Source organism: Teleopsis dalmanni, chromosome 2 (genome assembly GCF_002237135.1).
Source record: "Teleopsis dalmanni isolate 2A chromosome 2, ASM223713v2, whole genome shotgun sequence".
Classification (NCBI taxonomy): domain Eukaryota; kingdom Metazoa; phylum Arthropoda; class Insecta; order Diptera; family Diopsidae; genus Teleopsis; species Teleopsis dalmanni.
The window spans coordinates 51,584,780-51,603,944 of record NC_051847.1 but is presented as its reverse complement, the minus strand read 5'-3'; the positions used below and the strand labels follow the sequence as shown (position 1 = coordinate 51,603,944).

General features: G+C 27.0%; 3 protein-coding genes across 4 annotated transcripts in view; 2 read left to right on the top strand and 1 right to left on the bottom strand.

Moving 5' to 3' along the window:
• Window positions 1–19,165, top strand: part of LOC119682433 (SAM50-like protein CG7639) — a 246,151-nt gene that overhangs the window by 91,935 nt on the left and 135,051 nt on the right. The gene's annotated exons all lie outside the window — the stretch shown is intronic.
• LOC119682430 (SH3 domain-binding protein 5 homolog) lies at window positions 286–14,780 on the top strand. Its single transcript, XM_038095875.1, has 5 exons — window positions 286–737; window positions 12,121–12,183; window positions 12,247–12,424; window positions 13,408–13,610; window positions 13,678–14,780. Exons 1-5 carry the CDS (start codon window positions 699–701, stop codon window positions 14,641–14,643), a joined length of 1,449 nt encoding a protein of 482 aa, XP_037951803.1. The 5' UTR covers window positions 286–698; the 3' UTR covers window positions 14,644–14,780.
• On the bottom strand, window positions 9,880–17,775 carry LOC119682432 (SAM50-like protein CG7639). Of its 2 annotated transcripts, none has more exons than XM_038095878.1 (8): window positions 17,740–17,775; window positions 11,772–11,838; window positions 11,565–11,686; window positions 11,170–11,490; window positions 10,903–11,014; window positions 10,388–10,819; window positions 10,200–10,326; window positions 9,880–10,135 (listed from the first exon to the last, which is right to left on the bottom strand). In XM_038095878.1, exons 2-8 carry the CDS (start codon window positions 11,829–11,831, stop codon window positions 9,981–9,983), a joined length of 1,329 nt encoding a protein of 442 aa, XP_037951806.1. In that variant the 5' UTR covers window positions 11,832–11,838; window positions 17,740–17,775; the 3' UTR covers window positions 9,880–9,980. The 2 variants fall into 2 exon arrangements, with proteins under 2 accessions (XP_037951806.1, XP_037951805.1); XM_038095877.1 differs by lacking the exon at window positions 17,740–17,775 and adding an exon at window positions 17,607–17,710.

The following is a 19,165-nucleotide window of genomic DNA, read 5'->3' as shown; positions in this document are numbered from 1 at the left end:
TCTAACTTAATTTTTGTCTAAGATTGAACAAAATTAGAATCAAAATTACGTTTATTTATTTTATATGAATATTTTATAAAACAATAGCCAGGGAAATAAAATATCTTTTAACTTTATATAAGAAGTGCTTGTGCTATACACTCACTTTAGTGTAGTTTGGCGCATTATTGTAAAAATAAAATAAAAAATAATCTCCATCTCCCACTGTGCACATTATAACTTGAAGTTGGTATCACTGCTTTCAAAATATTTTATTTTGACTTGTTTTCGTAATTCGCAGTTTCGTTTGTTGTTGCGTCGTTCGTCTCGGGCGAAGTTGGATTTGATGACAAAATTTTGAATAGATTAGTAAATAAGTTCAATTTAAGTGTAGTTTTGTTAATATATATATATGTTTAAAATAAATATCTCATCTAAAACTATAACCTATAATAATAGTATTTTATAATTGTAATTAAAATAATAAATAACGCAGTCGATAATTCCATACAAAATTATTTAATAAGCTTTGCGTGAGAGCGAAACAGTGTGCAAAGAAAGTAATTTCAATAATTTATTTCTGTCAGCGAAATGTGTAAATCAAAAATATATTTTTAAAAATAAATTCTTCTGTCAAAACAAAATTTTTAACAATAATTAATTGCTTTAAAATATATAAAAAACAAAATATTTATATTTGCATTATATAAACTCATAAAATGTCGGCTGAAGAATGCGAGCTGGACCCGCGAATTCAGGTAAAATTACAATTAAAAGAAAAGCAACAACAACAACAACCAGCAATTAAAAGTCAAGAGCATGTAATTTTACATTAATTGCTACAACATAAAAAAAATTAATAGTTAAGATTAAATTTATTTGTTTACTCATTAAATTTTGGAATGAGTAATGACATTCAATGTTGTACAGGTGATTTAATTTAATTTTTTTTCACACTTTTCTGGAACGGAAATAAGACAATTGATTTTTTTAAAAACATAAATCATAAGAAAAAAATTATTTTTTTTTGTTAATTGTTAATGTAAATATGCGAGATTAATTTACAATTAAATTAAATTATAATACACATTATATCGTATTTATGTTATTTAATTATAACTTTAAATTAAAAAAGAAAGCAGTAAATGTCAGTGTTATTGACTTCCATAATATTTCGTAATATCCATAATATCACAATAATATAATTAAATCCAAAAATGCATTTTCTGACTTTGAACATCCGCATTTGAAAAAGTATTTTTACCTTAATCAATTTTTTGATAAATAAATGAAGGTAGTAAAATTTATATAAATAAAACTGAAAGATATTAGTTTTTCTGCAATATTTTTATAATAAATGGCCATTAGTTTCAATATTGAAATATAGAGTTTTCTTTTACTCTAAATTAATTTTTATTTTTATTGTTTATTTCTCTTACTTTTTTGATGCTGTTAATTGGCACTTGAACTATTGTTTATATTAATGTATACATATATTATAGTTAAGTCGAATACTGCTTGTCAGTATTCGTTCATATATTTGGTACCTTGATATGTACTAGAATTAGCAGACTAATTTATAGAGTCTAACAATTTCTATGTAAGTTAGGTTATACCGGCTATACACTTATGCCTATAGGCTCATTGAGTTACCATATAATTAAAAACTCAAAGGTAAGAACCACTTAGAACCTTAAACAAAGCTTATAATGCTATTCAGAAGTGGGAGGTCTTGCAGTTCATTAAGATCCTCAAAGAAGAAAGTTCCTAAAGTTATAAGGGAAATACTTTCATCGTCCTCTACACAATTGCAGCAGGTATACTAGTTGAAAGGGAGTTTTAGTCTCCTAGCATGATGACCTAAAATACATTGAGCTGTAAGTAAACCTACTTCTTCTTCATTCTATTGTGTTCCCAAGGGAACATTGGGTCATGTGGTTACAGTTGTACCTATCGATGAGATTCTGTTGAAACGTGAGTTTTGCTCCTTCAAATCTGTTGTGCGTGCTGCCGAGCATGTGGATTTGCCGTATAGATACGAGTACTACTTGAAGACTGTAATTCCATCGGGTCATAGCAATTTGTTTTTACAGAGCAACTTTTATGATACTTTATTTTTATAATGGCCTACAATTTACCATAAGAAATAAACAAAAGTCATTTTTAATTTTTAAATAAAAACTTAAAATTAGTGTTAATTAATGCTATCTAAAATTAAAAAAGAAAGTACACACATAATTAATTTTATATTACAACTATGAGTAATGAATTTAGATAATCTACTGATAATGTGTGCCATTCAAATTATTCTGATTAAATGCATGCCATTAATTCGTTTAACTACAAAGAAGTAAGAAAGACGTTAGAAATATGTTATATCGCCGGATTAAAGAATGATGTTGTTATATCGTCTGAATAACTTCAATTTTACCAGATTTTGTTATATTATTATGTGGATACTAAAATAATCTGCTTAGAATTGACGATCTACAATTTATAATGGTGGTCTCTTATTATACAAATCTAATCTGAACATGATTGTGACGCACACACATTTTATTTCAAATTTGACCGTTAAACCATCGTTCAGAAAGAATAAAAGTGCAAAACTTTTTTATTTAGTTATGTTATTTCATTTTAGTCATGCAAAAATTCAAAATGTGTATCAGCTCAGAAAGTAAATCCAATTACTTCGGTCTGACTCAGTATATCTCTCCAGCCGCCGTCTTCCAGTCTCGTACATCAAGTGCGATTAGTGCTTTCTCAACTTGATCGCTCCAGCGAGGACAAGGTCTACCTCTTCGCCTTCTTACTCCAACTACCGCAATTTAGAAAAGTTTAATTTTTAAAATAAATTGCGATTCAATGTAATGAACTTTGTCTTAGAAGAGGCTATTTTCTTAACTTTTGGTTATCTGCGGTATAATAAATCTAATAGATCGTAATGTGCTGTTGATTAAGTTAATGTACTTCATTAAAATTTATATGAAAAAACTATTAAAGCTTAATAATATATTAATTTGGTAATTGAATATTAATAATTGGAAAATTATGAATTTATTTAGCATATTAGACCCTTAAAACCACTTGAGTATCGTCTCTAATCCCATTTCTTTGTTGGTTGGTTGCAGTGATAGATCAACAGATACCTTTTCGCTGGCCTCAATTAGCGATTTTTCGCCAATTTGCTAATAGGCCTTTCGTTCTTACAGATGAACAGTCTGATAATCTGTCAAAAAAGTACTATAAAAACCTGTTTCTTCTGAAGTACAGAGCTGAGCATTCACAGAAAAATTGCTTATTAGTTACTTTTTCATGTAAGTTTCCAGAATTTCTGCAATGAGTATGAAAAAGAATGCGCAATTTCTTTGTGTGGGTTCCTATATACCATTTCTTTGTTACTTTAGTATATAATACTAAGAATGTATATATGTTTCTATAATTGTTTTGCTTTCTTAAAGTTAACAAAAATTATAAATAATTTTTAGACCCCTCTCATATATACGTACGGTGACGAACACAGCGAGCAGTATATTGTACTTTAACATTGTTTTTACTCCGTTTTTACTCTGATTTTTAATTAACAAAAATTATTATAGATGGAATACTTAACTTGCAGCTAAATTCATTTTAATTCATTATATTATCTCTTATATTTAATTTTTTAAAATTTGAAAAACAAAAAAAGTCCTAAATTACAAGTACAATACATAAATTTTTTTTTAAATTAACAATGTGTCTTTATTAAACCGCTTTTAGAATCTTAAAAATTAATAACATTACATTATAAATTATTTTAAATATATATACATACAAAAATAAATTATAAATTATTTTAAGGGGCCTCTGAATAAGTAGCCAGGGCTTATTTACCAGATATCACGGCGCATAAGTTGAAGTAAACAGCATAACCTTTGGGAAAGTAGGATCTATCATCCTAATATCATCATCTATCATTCAATTTCAGTCTAGAGGAATTTATTGTATTAGCAAGAGACCTTACCAGCAGATTAACATGGTTTTCAAGATTTGAAACATGTTTCTGCCTTATTCTCTCGAACTCGACTTTAACAATAGAAACTTTCAAACAATACATAATGAAATCCAAATAAATAACTGTGAATTTAAGTTTCGTTCTAGTTATAATTCTAATATAGTGCATTCCATTAAAAACATTTGGGATAGATTAACTATAACCGTATTGTATATAAATATGTTAAAATACCGACATGAAGCTTTTGTTTTGTAAAACGATTTTTACTCTTGAAACGATCAATTAATTTCAGTCTACCGTGATGTTTTGCCCGCCAGTGATACCAACATTTTGTTCGCCAGTGCGTGCAAGAATGCATTCATGCCGGCATAATAACATCACCGACTCGCTTTTGGGCTATGTACCAGGCTTTAAAAAATATCCGTTAATTTGTATTTAAATAAATCGTGAACGTATCGTGAATTATGTATGTACATACATATATGTTTGTCTGGCAAGTCAGTGAGTTTTGTTAATTAGGAACAATAATAAGATTGTCACACTTTCGCATGAACGTTAAACTATTTTTCACATTTATAGATTTATACAAATCAAATTTAATTATTTTTAACTCAAAAACCACCTTAGCTTAGCGCCTTGTAACATTGGAAATTCCGTAATATCTTACAAACATGCATACATTTTCGCATTTGTAGAGACGGACAAACGCAAAAACGCACAATTCGTGCCTGCCCGCGTCTAGCACCAGCAACGCTAAACAGTTTGTTGCGATTATGGCCGCACGTCATGTGATTGACGACAACTGACAATGCCGCTGTCTCTCAAGTAGAGAAAAAATGCATGGTTAAGTAAATTTTTAAATAGTTTGCTATTGTTAATATAATATACATATGTATGTGTGTGTATATTATATATATTACTTATTTAATTGTTATTATTATTGAAAAAATCCCATGTAATTTAATTCTCCTTTAAAGTCGGTTCCAATGATTAAGCGGTCGGTTTTCATCTATGCGAAATAAAGTTCATACTACTATTTATGAACTTTTATAGTTTTTTTGATCCGAAAACAATTTATTTAGCATTGTAAAATACTTTTTTAAATGCATTGATGACTCAAATTAGAAAATTGTAATGTAATTAGACTATAAAGAAATCTATTAAATATGTGAAGTAAGATTTTCAAACAGGAAGTTCACACAATATTTTTTAATATAAATATCAATGTCAGGTTGAAATAATTACGTTGTTTTGTCTTTTCTTTTGTAAATATTTAAAAAAGAAATTTAGTAAAAATAAATCGGTATATGTACAGGTTTAGGCGATTGAAGTGTTACCTATTCAAGTGACCATATCTTTTTTGTGTGAAATATTTTTTATTGATTCAAACTACAAAAATTTGTGAAAATAATCAAAATTTCAGAATCCACTTACTCTACCCCAATGTGGCCACTTTTTGCCTTGAGTATACTCTTCAAACGAATTAAAAAATGAGTTGCATGCTTCACGAAATGATCTTCCGGTAGTTTGGCACATTTCTGAACAATGGTTTTATTTGGTGCATCCATACTGATATATTTTTAGTCTTCACCTTGGAATAGACCATCGTATTTGTATCTAGCGATTTCGAAAGTCATTGTGTAGACAAAATGAAGTGTGAAACATGATTTTTTAACCATTCTTGGTTCACACGAGGTTTATGAGCCGGTGTCGAGTCTTGTTGGGACATACATGGTTTACGACCGAAATATTTACATGCCCACAGCATTAAACCAATTTCCAAAATATTTTCCCGATAATAAATCGCATTAACTTTAACACCAGAGGGTCGATGAAAACGAGGGCCTGTACTATTATAACGAATTATGGTACGATACACAAACATTTTATTCACTTTGAGATGTTTGAGCTCACGAACAATAAGCCAAAAATAACGCAATCACACTATTAGGTCTGAATTCCATTTGGTATAGCTTTTGTTCTATTAAAACTTAGAAGAAATGCTTGTGGTAGCTTGTAAACAATATAAACAGCTGGCATTGGTATGAATTTCACGTAGTTGGCAATATGACAACAAATATACCTGAGTGTAGTTGGTAACACTTCAATCGCCTAATCCTTGTACATATGTATGAATATATTATACATTAAAATTTAGTTATTTTTTTTTTTACCCCGTACCAAATAGAATCCTAAAACGCTGAATCGAACTGCATAATCATTATAGTATATTTACATATGTCAGTTCCGTAACCAGAAATTTACTTGACAGGGAGGGCTTTCAGAAAGTATGTTGTGTCGCCTATACTTTTATTTACCATTCAATCAAAATTAAATTTAAATTTATTTATTTATTGATCATAACAAATAGACTCCTAAACCTCTGTATCAATTTGCATAACCGATGTACTATATCTACACCTGGAGGAGATTTTAGTTTAAAAGTTATGTCGAATATACATTTGTTTACTATTTAATTATGTATATGATTTATTGATAATTATTTATATGTATATGTATACATAATGTCTAGTCATAGCGAATAGATAAATCTAGTCTTTTGATATCGTGGGTTTTTTCAGCCTCTCAAATCCGTCTTTTGGCTACATACCTACATACAACTTTTTTAATAAAGTTTAATATTTAATAGTCCTACTTATGTATTTGGCCATAACAAGCATGGTTCAGCATGTCTCTTGTTGAAGAAAATCACTTAATATCCGTCAGGTGATTTTGATAGATAAAAATTCTTACTTTGGTAGTTGCTATATAGAAATGTTAAAAAAGTAAAGATAAAAATTTTGATTGTCTTGTCTTCTTATGGTGGCGACTTCTGTTGAAGATTACTAAACTATTTTCCAAAAATTTTCTTCTACTATATCGAGAATACGCATATCAAGAAAAATACGTGATCTGAAGGTCCAAATGATTATTTAGTCACAAGTTTTTCTCGTAAATGTTGTTAATTTAAAGAATTCAGATAAGTAGCTGACCTTTAAGCAGTTATTTAATAATTGAGATTGATTATTTATCAGGTGTTAATTTATTATTAAAAATATGATAAATTTTTGGTGTTTTTAAAAATATATATAATTTTGATATATGTATATATAATTTTTGTTTTCATATACATATGAAGAATTTATTCTTATTCGTTATACTGTTTGAAGAATGGAAACTTAAATTACCGAAAAAATAAAATTATATGAACTGTACTAAATAATAATTGTTCATATCACAAAACCAGTTAAAAAGTTAATTTTTTTTTTCTTCTTTTTAAACTTTAACCTTTTTTTTCTAGAAATTAAATATTTCTTTTTTGTGTGTGCAATAAATAACTTGCTCTTTTAACTGTTAATCGTTTATTATAAACATGTTTGTATCAATCTTCGGTTTGAATCAAGACTTGTTGGATTGTAAATAACCACGCGTTTTGTTCACACAAAGTTGGATCGTGAAATAAACACATTTTCACATTTTGTTCACGCAAAGTTCGATCGTGAAATAAAATGTTCGTTCAAACATCTTAATTACAATAAGCAAGTTTGAAAATTGTTGTGACATGTTCACTTGTTGCAACATGTTGCTGTTATGCGTTGTTAAGTTGTTATTGCAACATGCTGCTTTTATGCGTTGTTATTGCAACATAAAGTGAGTGCCACAAATTTATCATTATGCACGATCAAAATAGTATACACGTTAGCTCAATTGGTTGAGCAGTGAGCAAATTGTGCACGAAAATTTTAGTGGTCGCAGGTTCAATACCAGTGAAAGTCTAGTTTTTAAAAAATAGTTTTTCCTCTTCTATTTAATTTGAAATTTATTTGCTGCCCTAAGTGTTGTTTTGGACTTTGCTGTATTCTGTATGCAATTTTCATTTCACTCGGGGCTATAAAAATGTTTCGTTTATCACTCCACGGAAGTGTTTACTCAAATAAATCATTGGTTCACTTCTACTTTAACCCTCGAATTACAATTTTTTGTTTTAATGTACATATGTATTTATTAAATATTTTTTTAGTTATATTTTCATAATGTAGAACTAATTAATCTTGTTGTTAGATTTGCACATGCTAATTTTTATTATAAATTTTATAATATATTATATAATTATTTTTTAAAAACCTTTTTCTCAAATTAAATAAATTTTTACACCTAAAAAAGATGAATGACTTATTGCACTCTTTATTTCGCATAATAATGATAATAAATATGGCATATAATAAAATAAAATTAATTAATTAATAAAATCATATTTTTTTATATTATTTTATTATATTATTTTATCATATTATTTTATTTTATTATATTATTAAAATATTATATTACAATTATTTCCGTAAAATAATAATTATAATAATATAAATATAATAAAAAACAAAATTTATAATAAAATAAGTAATTTCATTTTTTTTTTATATTATTAAAATTTTAATAATTTTATTAAATATGTAATAAAATTGAATTAGTATAAAAAAATATAAATTTTATAAATAACAAATAATTTATTTCATTATACTTTTTGAAAATATTTGAAGAGTAACTTTTTTATTTGTTTTTTATATATTTATAATAAATATATTATTATTTATTTAATATTAATATTTCTATTATTATCTATTATTATATATATATATATATATTATATATATAAATATATATATTATTATTATATATATATTATTATTATTATATATATTATTATTATATATATTATTATTATATGTATTATTATTATATATAATTTTATTATATATTATTTACATTATATTTTATACCTATTTAAATCTTTTAAACAAAAAACATTCTTGTTCATTTTCTATACATTCTAATGCTCCTTTAACGATCTAGGAATCTTAGTGTACAGAAGTGTTAACTTGGATTCTATACACTTAAAGATATGAATATATGTAGAAAGATAGAAATCACCAATTAAAGTACCATTATTATAAGACCTTCATTTTTCCAGGTCAATTTAGTATATAGAAATTACTAGTATTGTCAGATACATTGATTAATCTATATCTGTGATATTACCCTTTGCTTCGTTTCGCTGCTCTTCTTTTTTTCAATTATCTTGCTGTTTTAATTCCAACTCTTTTTTTTTGTAAATCATACGTACGAACTTTTACTATTTTAGGCATTTAAACTACAATATCATAGTTATACATTTTATTAATGCTTAGGTATTTAGTATCAGTAAAAATAATTTTCATTTTATTTTCATATATTGCCAAAAATGCTTTATTGTGTTTTAATAATATATAAAAAATAAAGTTTAAAAATTAAAGAAAATATTTATTTATCTAAAGTAGAGATTTTATTACAAATAAAATCTATTAAGTAACAGTTTGTGTTATTTTTTAAAATTATCCAATGTTAACAATTATATTTTCATATATAATTATTTCTATAAAACTTATTTGTGGTTTAATTATAAAATTAAAAATATTTATTGCTTTCTATGTGATGGTGTATAGAATTAATAGATACAATTTAAACAACTTTTAAATGCTTACTAAAAAAAAAAAATAACAATGACAAATATTTCTAAATTTATTTAAATAATTATTATAATTGATAAGATCAGATATAATATACAGATTTTAACAATGTATTTATAAATTGGTTAGAACTATTGAATTCATTTTTATTTATAAGCGTTTCATTTGTTTCGGGCTATAAATGCGTCTAATATGTATTCATAATCTAACAATTTGTTTTATTTTAATTATTTATAGTTAAAAAAAAGTTTACATTTTAAATAAAATATGAACACGAAAGTATAATTTAATAAAGAGAAAAAAGTATTTATTACAATTAAAAAAATATGGAACAAAAAAAAAAAACAACTATAATTAAGCATTTAGCTTAAAAATTGTTTAGGATTAAAAATAATAAGTTTATTTACAATTTTGTTAAAAGCCTTAGGTTTGCATTGATTTCGTCAAAAAAAATATACAATTTATACGCACTACATACCAAAAAATATACTATTTCAAAATATTTAAACAAATTCATAACCGATACCAAATTGGAAATTGTTTTTTTCAACTCTATCGTTGGCATATTTTCTTAAAGGTATACAATAATTTAATTCGATTCGTGCTCGGTCACCTAATTTAAATGCTAAACCCAAACCGCTGGCAACTCTCATGCGTTCTATATAAAACAAATAAAATTATATTATTATTTTAATATTTTAATATTAAGTGTAATATTTTACCTAAGGAAAATGAATTGAAATTTCCAACGTTGCAGAAGAGGTGTGTTCGAAAGTTATCTCCTAATCCTTTAAAGACTCGATTGAATGGTAAAGGTGCCCAAAGATGTAAACCAGCCGACCAATAAGTCTGATTTTGACAAAATTATTGTTAGAATATATGATTAAAGAATTGTATAATAAAATAATACCTGTGCTCCAATTGGTGTTCCTTCTTCTACTGGTCCTGCACCACCATATTTAAAACCACGCAGCGTTAGTGGACCTCCACAATAAAATAAATTATTTATCGGTAGAGTTGTTGTATTTTTTGTTTCTTTTATAATGCCTACTCGACCGCAAAGTTGTCCAACTAAGCTACCAATAATCGGAAAACTAACTTCGGCATGTGTGCTATTGCTCATATAAGCAATATTTCCACCTAAACCGGAATATTCATTCACTGATCTTATTAATACACCTTCTGTTGGAAACACATGATTGTCGCGTTCATCGAATATTACAGAATATCGTAATAGTGAAGCTAATTTAGGACCACAATGTTCTCGTATTTTAAAGGGTGCCATTTTGTTGAGCAACGACAAATCCCGTATTGAACTTTCATACTGAAAGGAATGTGTTAACTGTAATAAAAAATAAAATAGATTATAATCCGTATATTATACCCAAAATGATTTTCAAATTATAATCCGTATATTATACCAACCTTGAAGGGAAACCATGTATGTAAAGATAAATCAGCAATACAGCCTAGATTAGAAGTTTGAAATGAACTAACATCCATGCGGTCTAGTCGACGAAATATTGAAAATGAGATTCTGAAAAAAAAAACCATAATTAAAGATAATTTTGTTCTTGTCTTTTTTGCTATACGAATCCGTCTAACTTTTAAATAGTTTCTTTTCGTCATAAAGACGTCGTATCAGTCTCGGCAAAAAAAATTGACATTGAAAGTGCATATAATTAAACTTACTCTGGTCGATTTTTTATGAATTTCGTGTGAAAAAATGATTTCCAAAACTTTAAAGTCACATCATTTGCTCGGGTACTACTGTATGAACCTTGTAATGAAACACTTTCGCCACGTCCAAATATATTTGGAAATGTTAATTCTGATCGCAATGTACCTTCGTTTTGACCCACTTCCGTGCCAAATGTTCCCACTACTCTTGATAGTTCATTGCCAGTAAAAGTAACTTCATAACCGTTTGGGGAAGGATTTTCACCACGACTTATATCGACACGCACATATATGTCTTTGAAGATGCCCAGCTCATGCAGATAGGATTTTGCACTGCATTATATATGTTATCAATAAATAGTTTATATAAAAATTATTTTTTCAATATTACACAGTTTTTTACTTACTTCATGGACTCCAGCATAACATCTTGAAAGTTTTTAGCGCTGAAAAGGCCTTCGGCGGCTTTCATAACATAGTCATTATGTGTGCGTAAAAGTCCGCTAACTTTAACTCGATCTACTCGTGCCTTTTTATAAAATAAAATTCATTAAATAAATAAAGTTTTAAATTAAAAAAAAAATTTTTATTTTATTTATTATTTTTAAACTTACCGGAATTTTTTCCAAATCATATTTTTTTTCATTCGCCGCCCTATTTGGTTTTACCGCCATTTTAAGACTGAAAAGAAATATTTGTATATTATTAACATATATTTTAAATATATTATGTTTAATAACGTTTTAAAATATATAAACTTATAAACTTATTGTTTATATAACAACTTATAATAATTAAAAACAATAAATATGATTATGTTTGAAAGTAAATTGTCAATAAAGTATATTGTTAAACATGAATATTTAAAAAAGTATCAAAAAAAAGTATAAATCAATATGATAATGATATATGAGACCACTAAAGGCAAGCCATACTAAAAATTTTTATTACATATAATTTTAGGTAGAACTTGAGAATCTTAACAGCGCAACAGACCTTATCAATAAGTTGGAAATTGAGCTAGAGGTAAATATATATTACCATATATTGTATTTAATTTATTCATTTTTTGAAACATATATTCTCTAGGAGGCAAATTCAACATTTCGAATACTCTTAAATGAATCTACACGTCGTCTTAAGTTATCATCTAAAAAGCTTGGAAATTGTATAGAAAAAGCTAGACCCTACTATGAGTCCGTTGAAAAAGCACGTGAAGCACAAATTGAATGCCAAAAAGCGGCGGTAAAATTTCAACGAGCCAATGGTATATATTCTTCAATTATTTAAATTTAATCATTTTAAAGATATAGATATAAGGTATGAAAAGTAATAATACGAATGACAGTAGGGTATATGACCCATATCTAAAGATGATCTCCATACCATTCAAATCGGAGCACATTTACTATTATTGTTATAGTAACTTAAAAGGACGTGTAAAGGAAAAAAAATAAAGACAAATACATAGGTTTATTTAGGATGTAAGAAGGATGGCGTTTGTTTGGAATGAAGGCAAATATTGATGTGGGTGGGTGCTAATTGATACTACTGTAGGGAAGGAATTTTATAAGGAAGCCTGAAATCTATTACGTACAACTCTTAATAACTTTTCTATAATCCAAAGTTATAGTAAATTTTCTAAAAATCAAGAAGATTTTAGCAGGAAACTCATCCTGGACTAGCATAAAGGACGTAATTACGAATTTCCGAGAAGTCAACTATTTTCTTTAAGCTTTGTCGACATATATAATATGTGGAATATTTTGAAAACTAAATTTAAGATCTTGATATTAAATTATATAAAACTGTAGTTTAACGAACCAAATATTTATTCTGAATTATCTACAATCGACTCGATTATCTAAATCAGATTTTTGGCATCAGCTAATTTACAATTAAAACTGAATGGTTGCATAAAACTTTAGTATTGGAACAAAATATCAGTTAACCACAAGTGAAGACCCTACTTGATTGATTTCCAACCAAATATTTTATACAGAAGACGACTTGTTCTCAGCAAGATTGCTGAGCTGCCAGTTAACTAAATTACCTTATAATAAAAGATGAGATTTCTTGTCATATTTTAAGTTAGAGTAATGCTAAGTAAACCGCTAATATACAATATTTTGTTGACCGTTGGTGTTAATGAAGCAGGCAGCAATTTAGAAACCCTAGTCTAAGCCATGCCTTTTTTATTACTAATATTGTTATAAATTTTTTACAAATAATACAATATTTTTTTTTCAGAAATACACACAGCAGCAAAAGAAACTGTAGCCTTAGCAGAACAGCGTTTTATGTCCAACTCCCATGAATGGCCATTCGACAACGCTTGGCAGGAAATGCTTAATCATGCTACTCAAAAAGTTTTTGATACTGAAAAACAAAAAGCTGATCGCCATCTAGAACACCAAGAGCAAACAAAAATATTTCACGCTGCTGAACAAAAGGTATTCCAGTTACAATATCAATCTTATCTCTCTTCTTAACATTAACGTAATCAATTATTTATTTTAGGTACAACAACTAGAAGAACGATTTCGTCGCAGCATTAACAAAGCTCGTCCATATTTTGAAGAAAAACAAATCTGTCAAGATCAATTACAAACACAAAAGAACCGCATACAGGAGTTGCAAGCCCAGGTGCAAACGGCTAAAACTACGTATGCAACAGCTTTGCGTAATCTTGAACGCATTAGTGATGACATACACCGTCAGCGTGGCGATTTCTCAGATATGAATGCACCACCACCAGGACCACGTGAACCCGGTGTTGGTGCTGAATTAAATTCGCCAACATTAACTACATTACCGCCTTTGCCAGACTTTAAACGTGAATTAGAAAAATGTGACTATCCTTCTATTGCAAGCAGCCAAGTTTCGCTTGGAAATTTCTCGCATCGTTCAAGTGATTTAGATAATAATGCAATGAATTCTTTCGCTACTATGGACGATTCTGAAGGAGAGGAAAACGAAGCTGATTATATAGATAGCAATGATTTAATGGAAGTTGTTGACGAAAGTGATCTCGAAGCGTTGCGTCAAAAGGTCAAAATCCTTGCTGTACGTCCAATAGAAGGTGGCGATGGACAACAAGAGCAAAATGATATGTGGGAACACGAATTAAATGCTACAGTTAATAAATTGGATCATTTAATGTTGTTGAAAGAATGTGCAAACAATCAACAACATATACAAAAACAACAACAAAATATAAGACCCGATTCTTTAGGAGCTGAATCAATAAAGCCCACTAATCAAAATAAAGGACCATTAATCAAAATTACTTCCAGCACAAATGCAACAAGTATGCCGGTTACTCCTGAGCATAGTGTGCAACCTTTGAAAAAACTAAATAAACTAGAACCTCTGCCATCGGTTAATGTATCAATGCGTGAGCTGCCTTTATTAGCACGACTGTCAACAGAAGTATTGGATCGTACGGTCATATCCAGCACACAACGAAGGCGTTCATTAGATTAATGTAAATAATATTTATTATATTTGTAAAATTTTACTAGAATTATTAAAATTTAAAATTATTCTTAAAGAGCATTACAGTTAAAGAGATTGATAAGAATATAATATTCAGTTTAAAAATGAAAAAGAGTAAATATAAAGAGGGTTAAAAAGATTATATTTTAAATAGAATAATCAATTAAGTAAATTACTTGATAGTATTTGCAAAAAATAAAGTGTTAATTTAATAAAAATTAATGTATTTGTGATTGTATTTTAATATGTAATAAAAGTGCAAAATCTATAAATTTTTCTTCTTTTTTTGTACTTAGAGATTTTAAAGGATTTTTATTTATATTTTGTTCATGTTAAATCACCATATTAGTATAAAGGTATTTTTTGCTTTTCCTTTGTCAATTTAATTTTATTTATGAAATATTTATATTATTGTATTATTAAAATTAAATAAAAATATGTATTAGTTTTGTGTCCATAGCAACGGTGTTTAATAAATTTAATAAATAGATGCACATAATCAAAACGTGATTAGTTCAACAAAACTACATAATAAAATTAGCAGAAGGTTCACATTGCAAACCTAACATATAGAAATTATTTTTTTATGATCAACGAACTAAATAGAATTAAGTATATACCATATATATATATATATTATGAAGAGAAGAGTTTTTCATAGAAGTAAACATTTCAAATATGAAAATTTATTAAGAGTTACATTTTTACAATATAAAAAATAATTCAAATTCGAATTAATAAAATATAGATTTTTACATATTTTACATTTTAAATGACATTAAAATAAACGCTTAAAACTAAAAGTAGAATATGCAATTTAATTCAAAAGAATTTGGAGTCTTGTGAAATATATCAATATGTATACATAATACAACACAATTTTAAATAGTTAATCGTATAAATTAATAAATAAAATCAATACACGATAATTTATGATTGTTAAATGAAATAGTTAATATAAATTTATTTTTGATGTAATGAATTATATGTTCTGATTACTACAAAATTGTAGAAAAGTTCGGAAAATGGTTTAAAATATTCTTATTTATAGTTATATTAAGTTAATGATTATTTAATGTAAGAATTATGAACAATTAAAAATAACTTTTAGATTAACAAATACGCTTTGTTAAACTTAATAAAAGTCTTTCAAATATCAAAAAATTATTTTTTTTTTATTGTTAAAGTTGATATATATAGGAGCCAACTGAAAAAATGAACTACGGTATGCTCTGTAAAGTTCCAAAAAGACAAAGCGGCATAATAAAAATTTACTGATTTATACGTAACAAAAATTGTTTAAATCAGCTGGGTGTGCTATACACAGAAACTACGATCAGTTTTGTTTGTTGGCTTGACTAGAACTAAATTGAAAATATCAAGCAAAAGCTAAACAAACTAAGCCAATTATGCTGAGATTTGCATTCTTGAGATAAGTGTATATAGTGTCTTTTATCTAAGTTGATTTCTATAAGTGGAACCATAAGCGCAACATTGTTCATTAAATAAACAAAGAATGTTGTGTGTAGCTTGACTATAGTGATCATAACTGAATCAGCATAAACAGTATATTAGCTTCATTGCACTCAGAAGTGTGTAAACAGGAAGCTTTACTTTGTGTGTAGTATAATTTCTTAAACAAAAACTGTGATGTTGCGTTTATCTTTTATTTTGTTTAATGCAAAGTAAGATAAAACTTAGACTGACAAATTTGTGAAATAAATCCACATAATAGGTAGATATATAGCAATGGTTGGTTATAAAGACCTTTTTAACTGATAGAGGTTGTTTAGTTATCAATGTCATTGTCAAAAAATCAAGGGATAGTAAGTTTTGAAAGCATAGGTAGTTATAACTATTGGACACTATTCCTCGCTCTAAGATGTGTCTGTTGATCGCTTTTCTCGTATGATATTTACATTAAAACCTATTGTAATGGAGCCAACATCAGTGAGGTCAAATAGAAGTGTGCACTAACAGTCTTCTACAAAGATACGGTATCCTCTACTGAGATCTGTACGCTGAGGTCGATTTCGGGTTCTTCTTTCTGGTCTGCGTATAAACAATGCTAATCCGTAGTATCAGAATAGGCTATTATTTGAGCTCAACTACAAGGGTATACAAGGCCGCCACTCCCATCTAAACTACCCTTGACAACATAAATTAATACTACAATATTGTTTATAAATTATAATTAAAAATCGGTAGCATGTTAAAAATAAAAGAATAACCGAAACTATAATAAAGTAAAAGATATATGGCTTAATTTACAAAGGGATTAACGTGTTTTGATTAATGATACATAGACATAATTGGAAAACATTAAACTTTTAATAGAAGTATGGATAGTAAGTAAGAATAATATATTAACAAATAGTTGTCTGCTTTTCGGTATATATGTAAACTTCAATAATATTGATAAACCGGTAGGAATTTGTCAAAATATCAATAAAACATAAACCGATCTCTATATTGTGCTACATAAATATATATATATAATGAAGTCATGATTATTATGGAAGACTTGTTAAAGATTGTATGCATTCTGGCATCTTTCCGCTTTTTTTTTTTTGAAAGTGAAAATAACAAATTGGTTTATTGAAAACAGACACTTGTTGTTCTATAAGTAATAATAGTTAGTCAATATCTTTAAAATATACAAAAACAATATATAGCATTATTCAAAAACGCATTTTACGTTATTATTATAAAAGTATATACACTAGTTGGTAACCAAAAAAAAAAACCGAGTTATATATTAATCTTATGAAGGCATTGTAATTCAGCACAGGCAACGTAAATAATAATGAATAAAAATAATCACAATAAGTTCAAATTTTTTGAATACACAGTTACTATTTAAGCTTACATTTTATACACACATACAAACTTTAAGTTATAATTTATTTAAACATTAATGAGCATCAGTAGTAAGCCAAGAACATTCTTACCAATTGTAAATGATTTTCAATTGATGAATTAAATTACATAACTTTTTAACAATTTATGTTTTTAATATGTTTTAACTTATATATTAGCGGCACATATACATCAACTTTTCACAATAATTTAAATTTAGTTTACCTGCAATAATTTATTTATTTAAATATTATTAAAATATAGATGGCCAGTAAATAACACAAATGTCGTGAAAAAACTAAAAACTACTATGACTTCAGAGGTACGAAATGGAATTGAAACTGTCATTCAAATGTCAATTTATTAAACTTGTTTGAAAAAATTTTAAGTTATGAACCGTTTACTTTAAAAATTGTAAACTTGTAATTTATCAATACTTTAATATAATACTATCACGATTGCTTTTTAAGTTTTTTTATTCAATTGCACAAACACTAAAATGGGACAACAGAACATATAAAATCTTTAGTAAGCATATCGCAAAAAACAACCGCTTATTTTTCAAATAACATATAAAACAACAAAACTGCTGGTTAATTTAGTCCAATTTCTTTGAAAGCAATTAACTAATAAACAGCTGAAATCGCATGATTGCTAAGACTAAAAATTCATCTACTATGAAGTACCTACAAAATTTCCATTTAACTGTCAACATGTATTTTTCTTAATTATTCATATTATTCATATTTGTTATTTTTTCCATTTATTATTTTAGTGTTAAAAAATTATTATTTATTTCAACGCTTTAATTTTGAATTTACGTGTTTTACAAATATGTGTATTTGCATATATAAACCTGACAGGTATCAAAACAACAATTTCCTGAATTGTCATTGAAAATAGTTATTATTTTATGTTGTTCTTTTGCTATATTCTTACAAACAAATAGACCTGTTTTTGTTTTGTTCTATTACTAAGCATGGTTAACTAAATATTATGTTTTTCTTAAATTGCAAAAATGTTTCACTAAATTTCAATTCTTTACAAGAATTATTAGAAAAAAAATATAAATCAGGTTTTTGTATGTTTTCTTTACGTATACCCAACAAAACTAGATTAAAAATCGTGCGTATTTTCCGAGAACACCCTTTTCATCATGAATTTATGTTGGGTAACCTATATTAAGCAAATATTTTCACTACGCTTAGGTATGCCGATACAATTTTCTTCACACAAGATGAAGGTTTCATATTGTATACTTATTACATTGACAAAAAACTAAAAAATGGTTATATGGTTATAATGATGGTTATAAATATGAGTATATTGTAAGATCCTATGAGAAGCATGTGGACCTAAACAACATGAAGATGAGTCATTTCGAATTCACTACAAGGCTGTGATAGGAAGAATATTAAAATACAAAAAAATCCTCGTTTATATCAAATCTCAGATTACAAGAAGGTTAAGTGATTATAATAAGAACACTTGTTGACACAATCTTTTTGCTAACACAATCTTTTTTTTGTAGAAAAAAAAATAGAAATTGCCCTGAAAGAAAGATAATTACAAAGCAGTGGTCCATCTCATATTGCACTAAAAAAGAAGATAAACATATATATATATTTAAAATGGGATTGGCAACATTAAA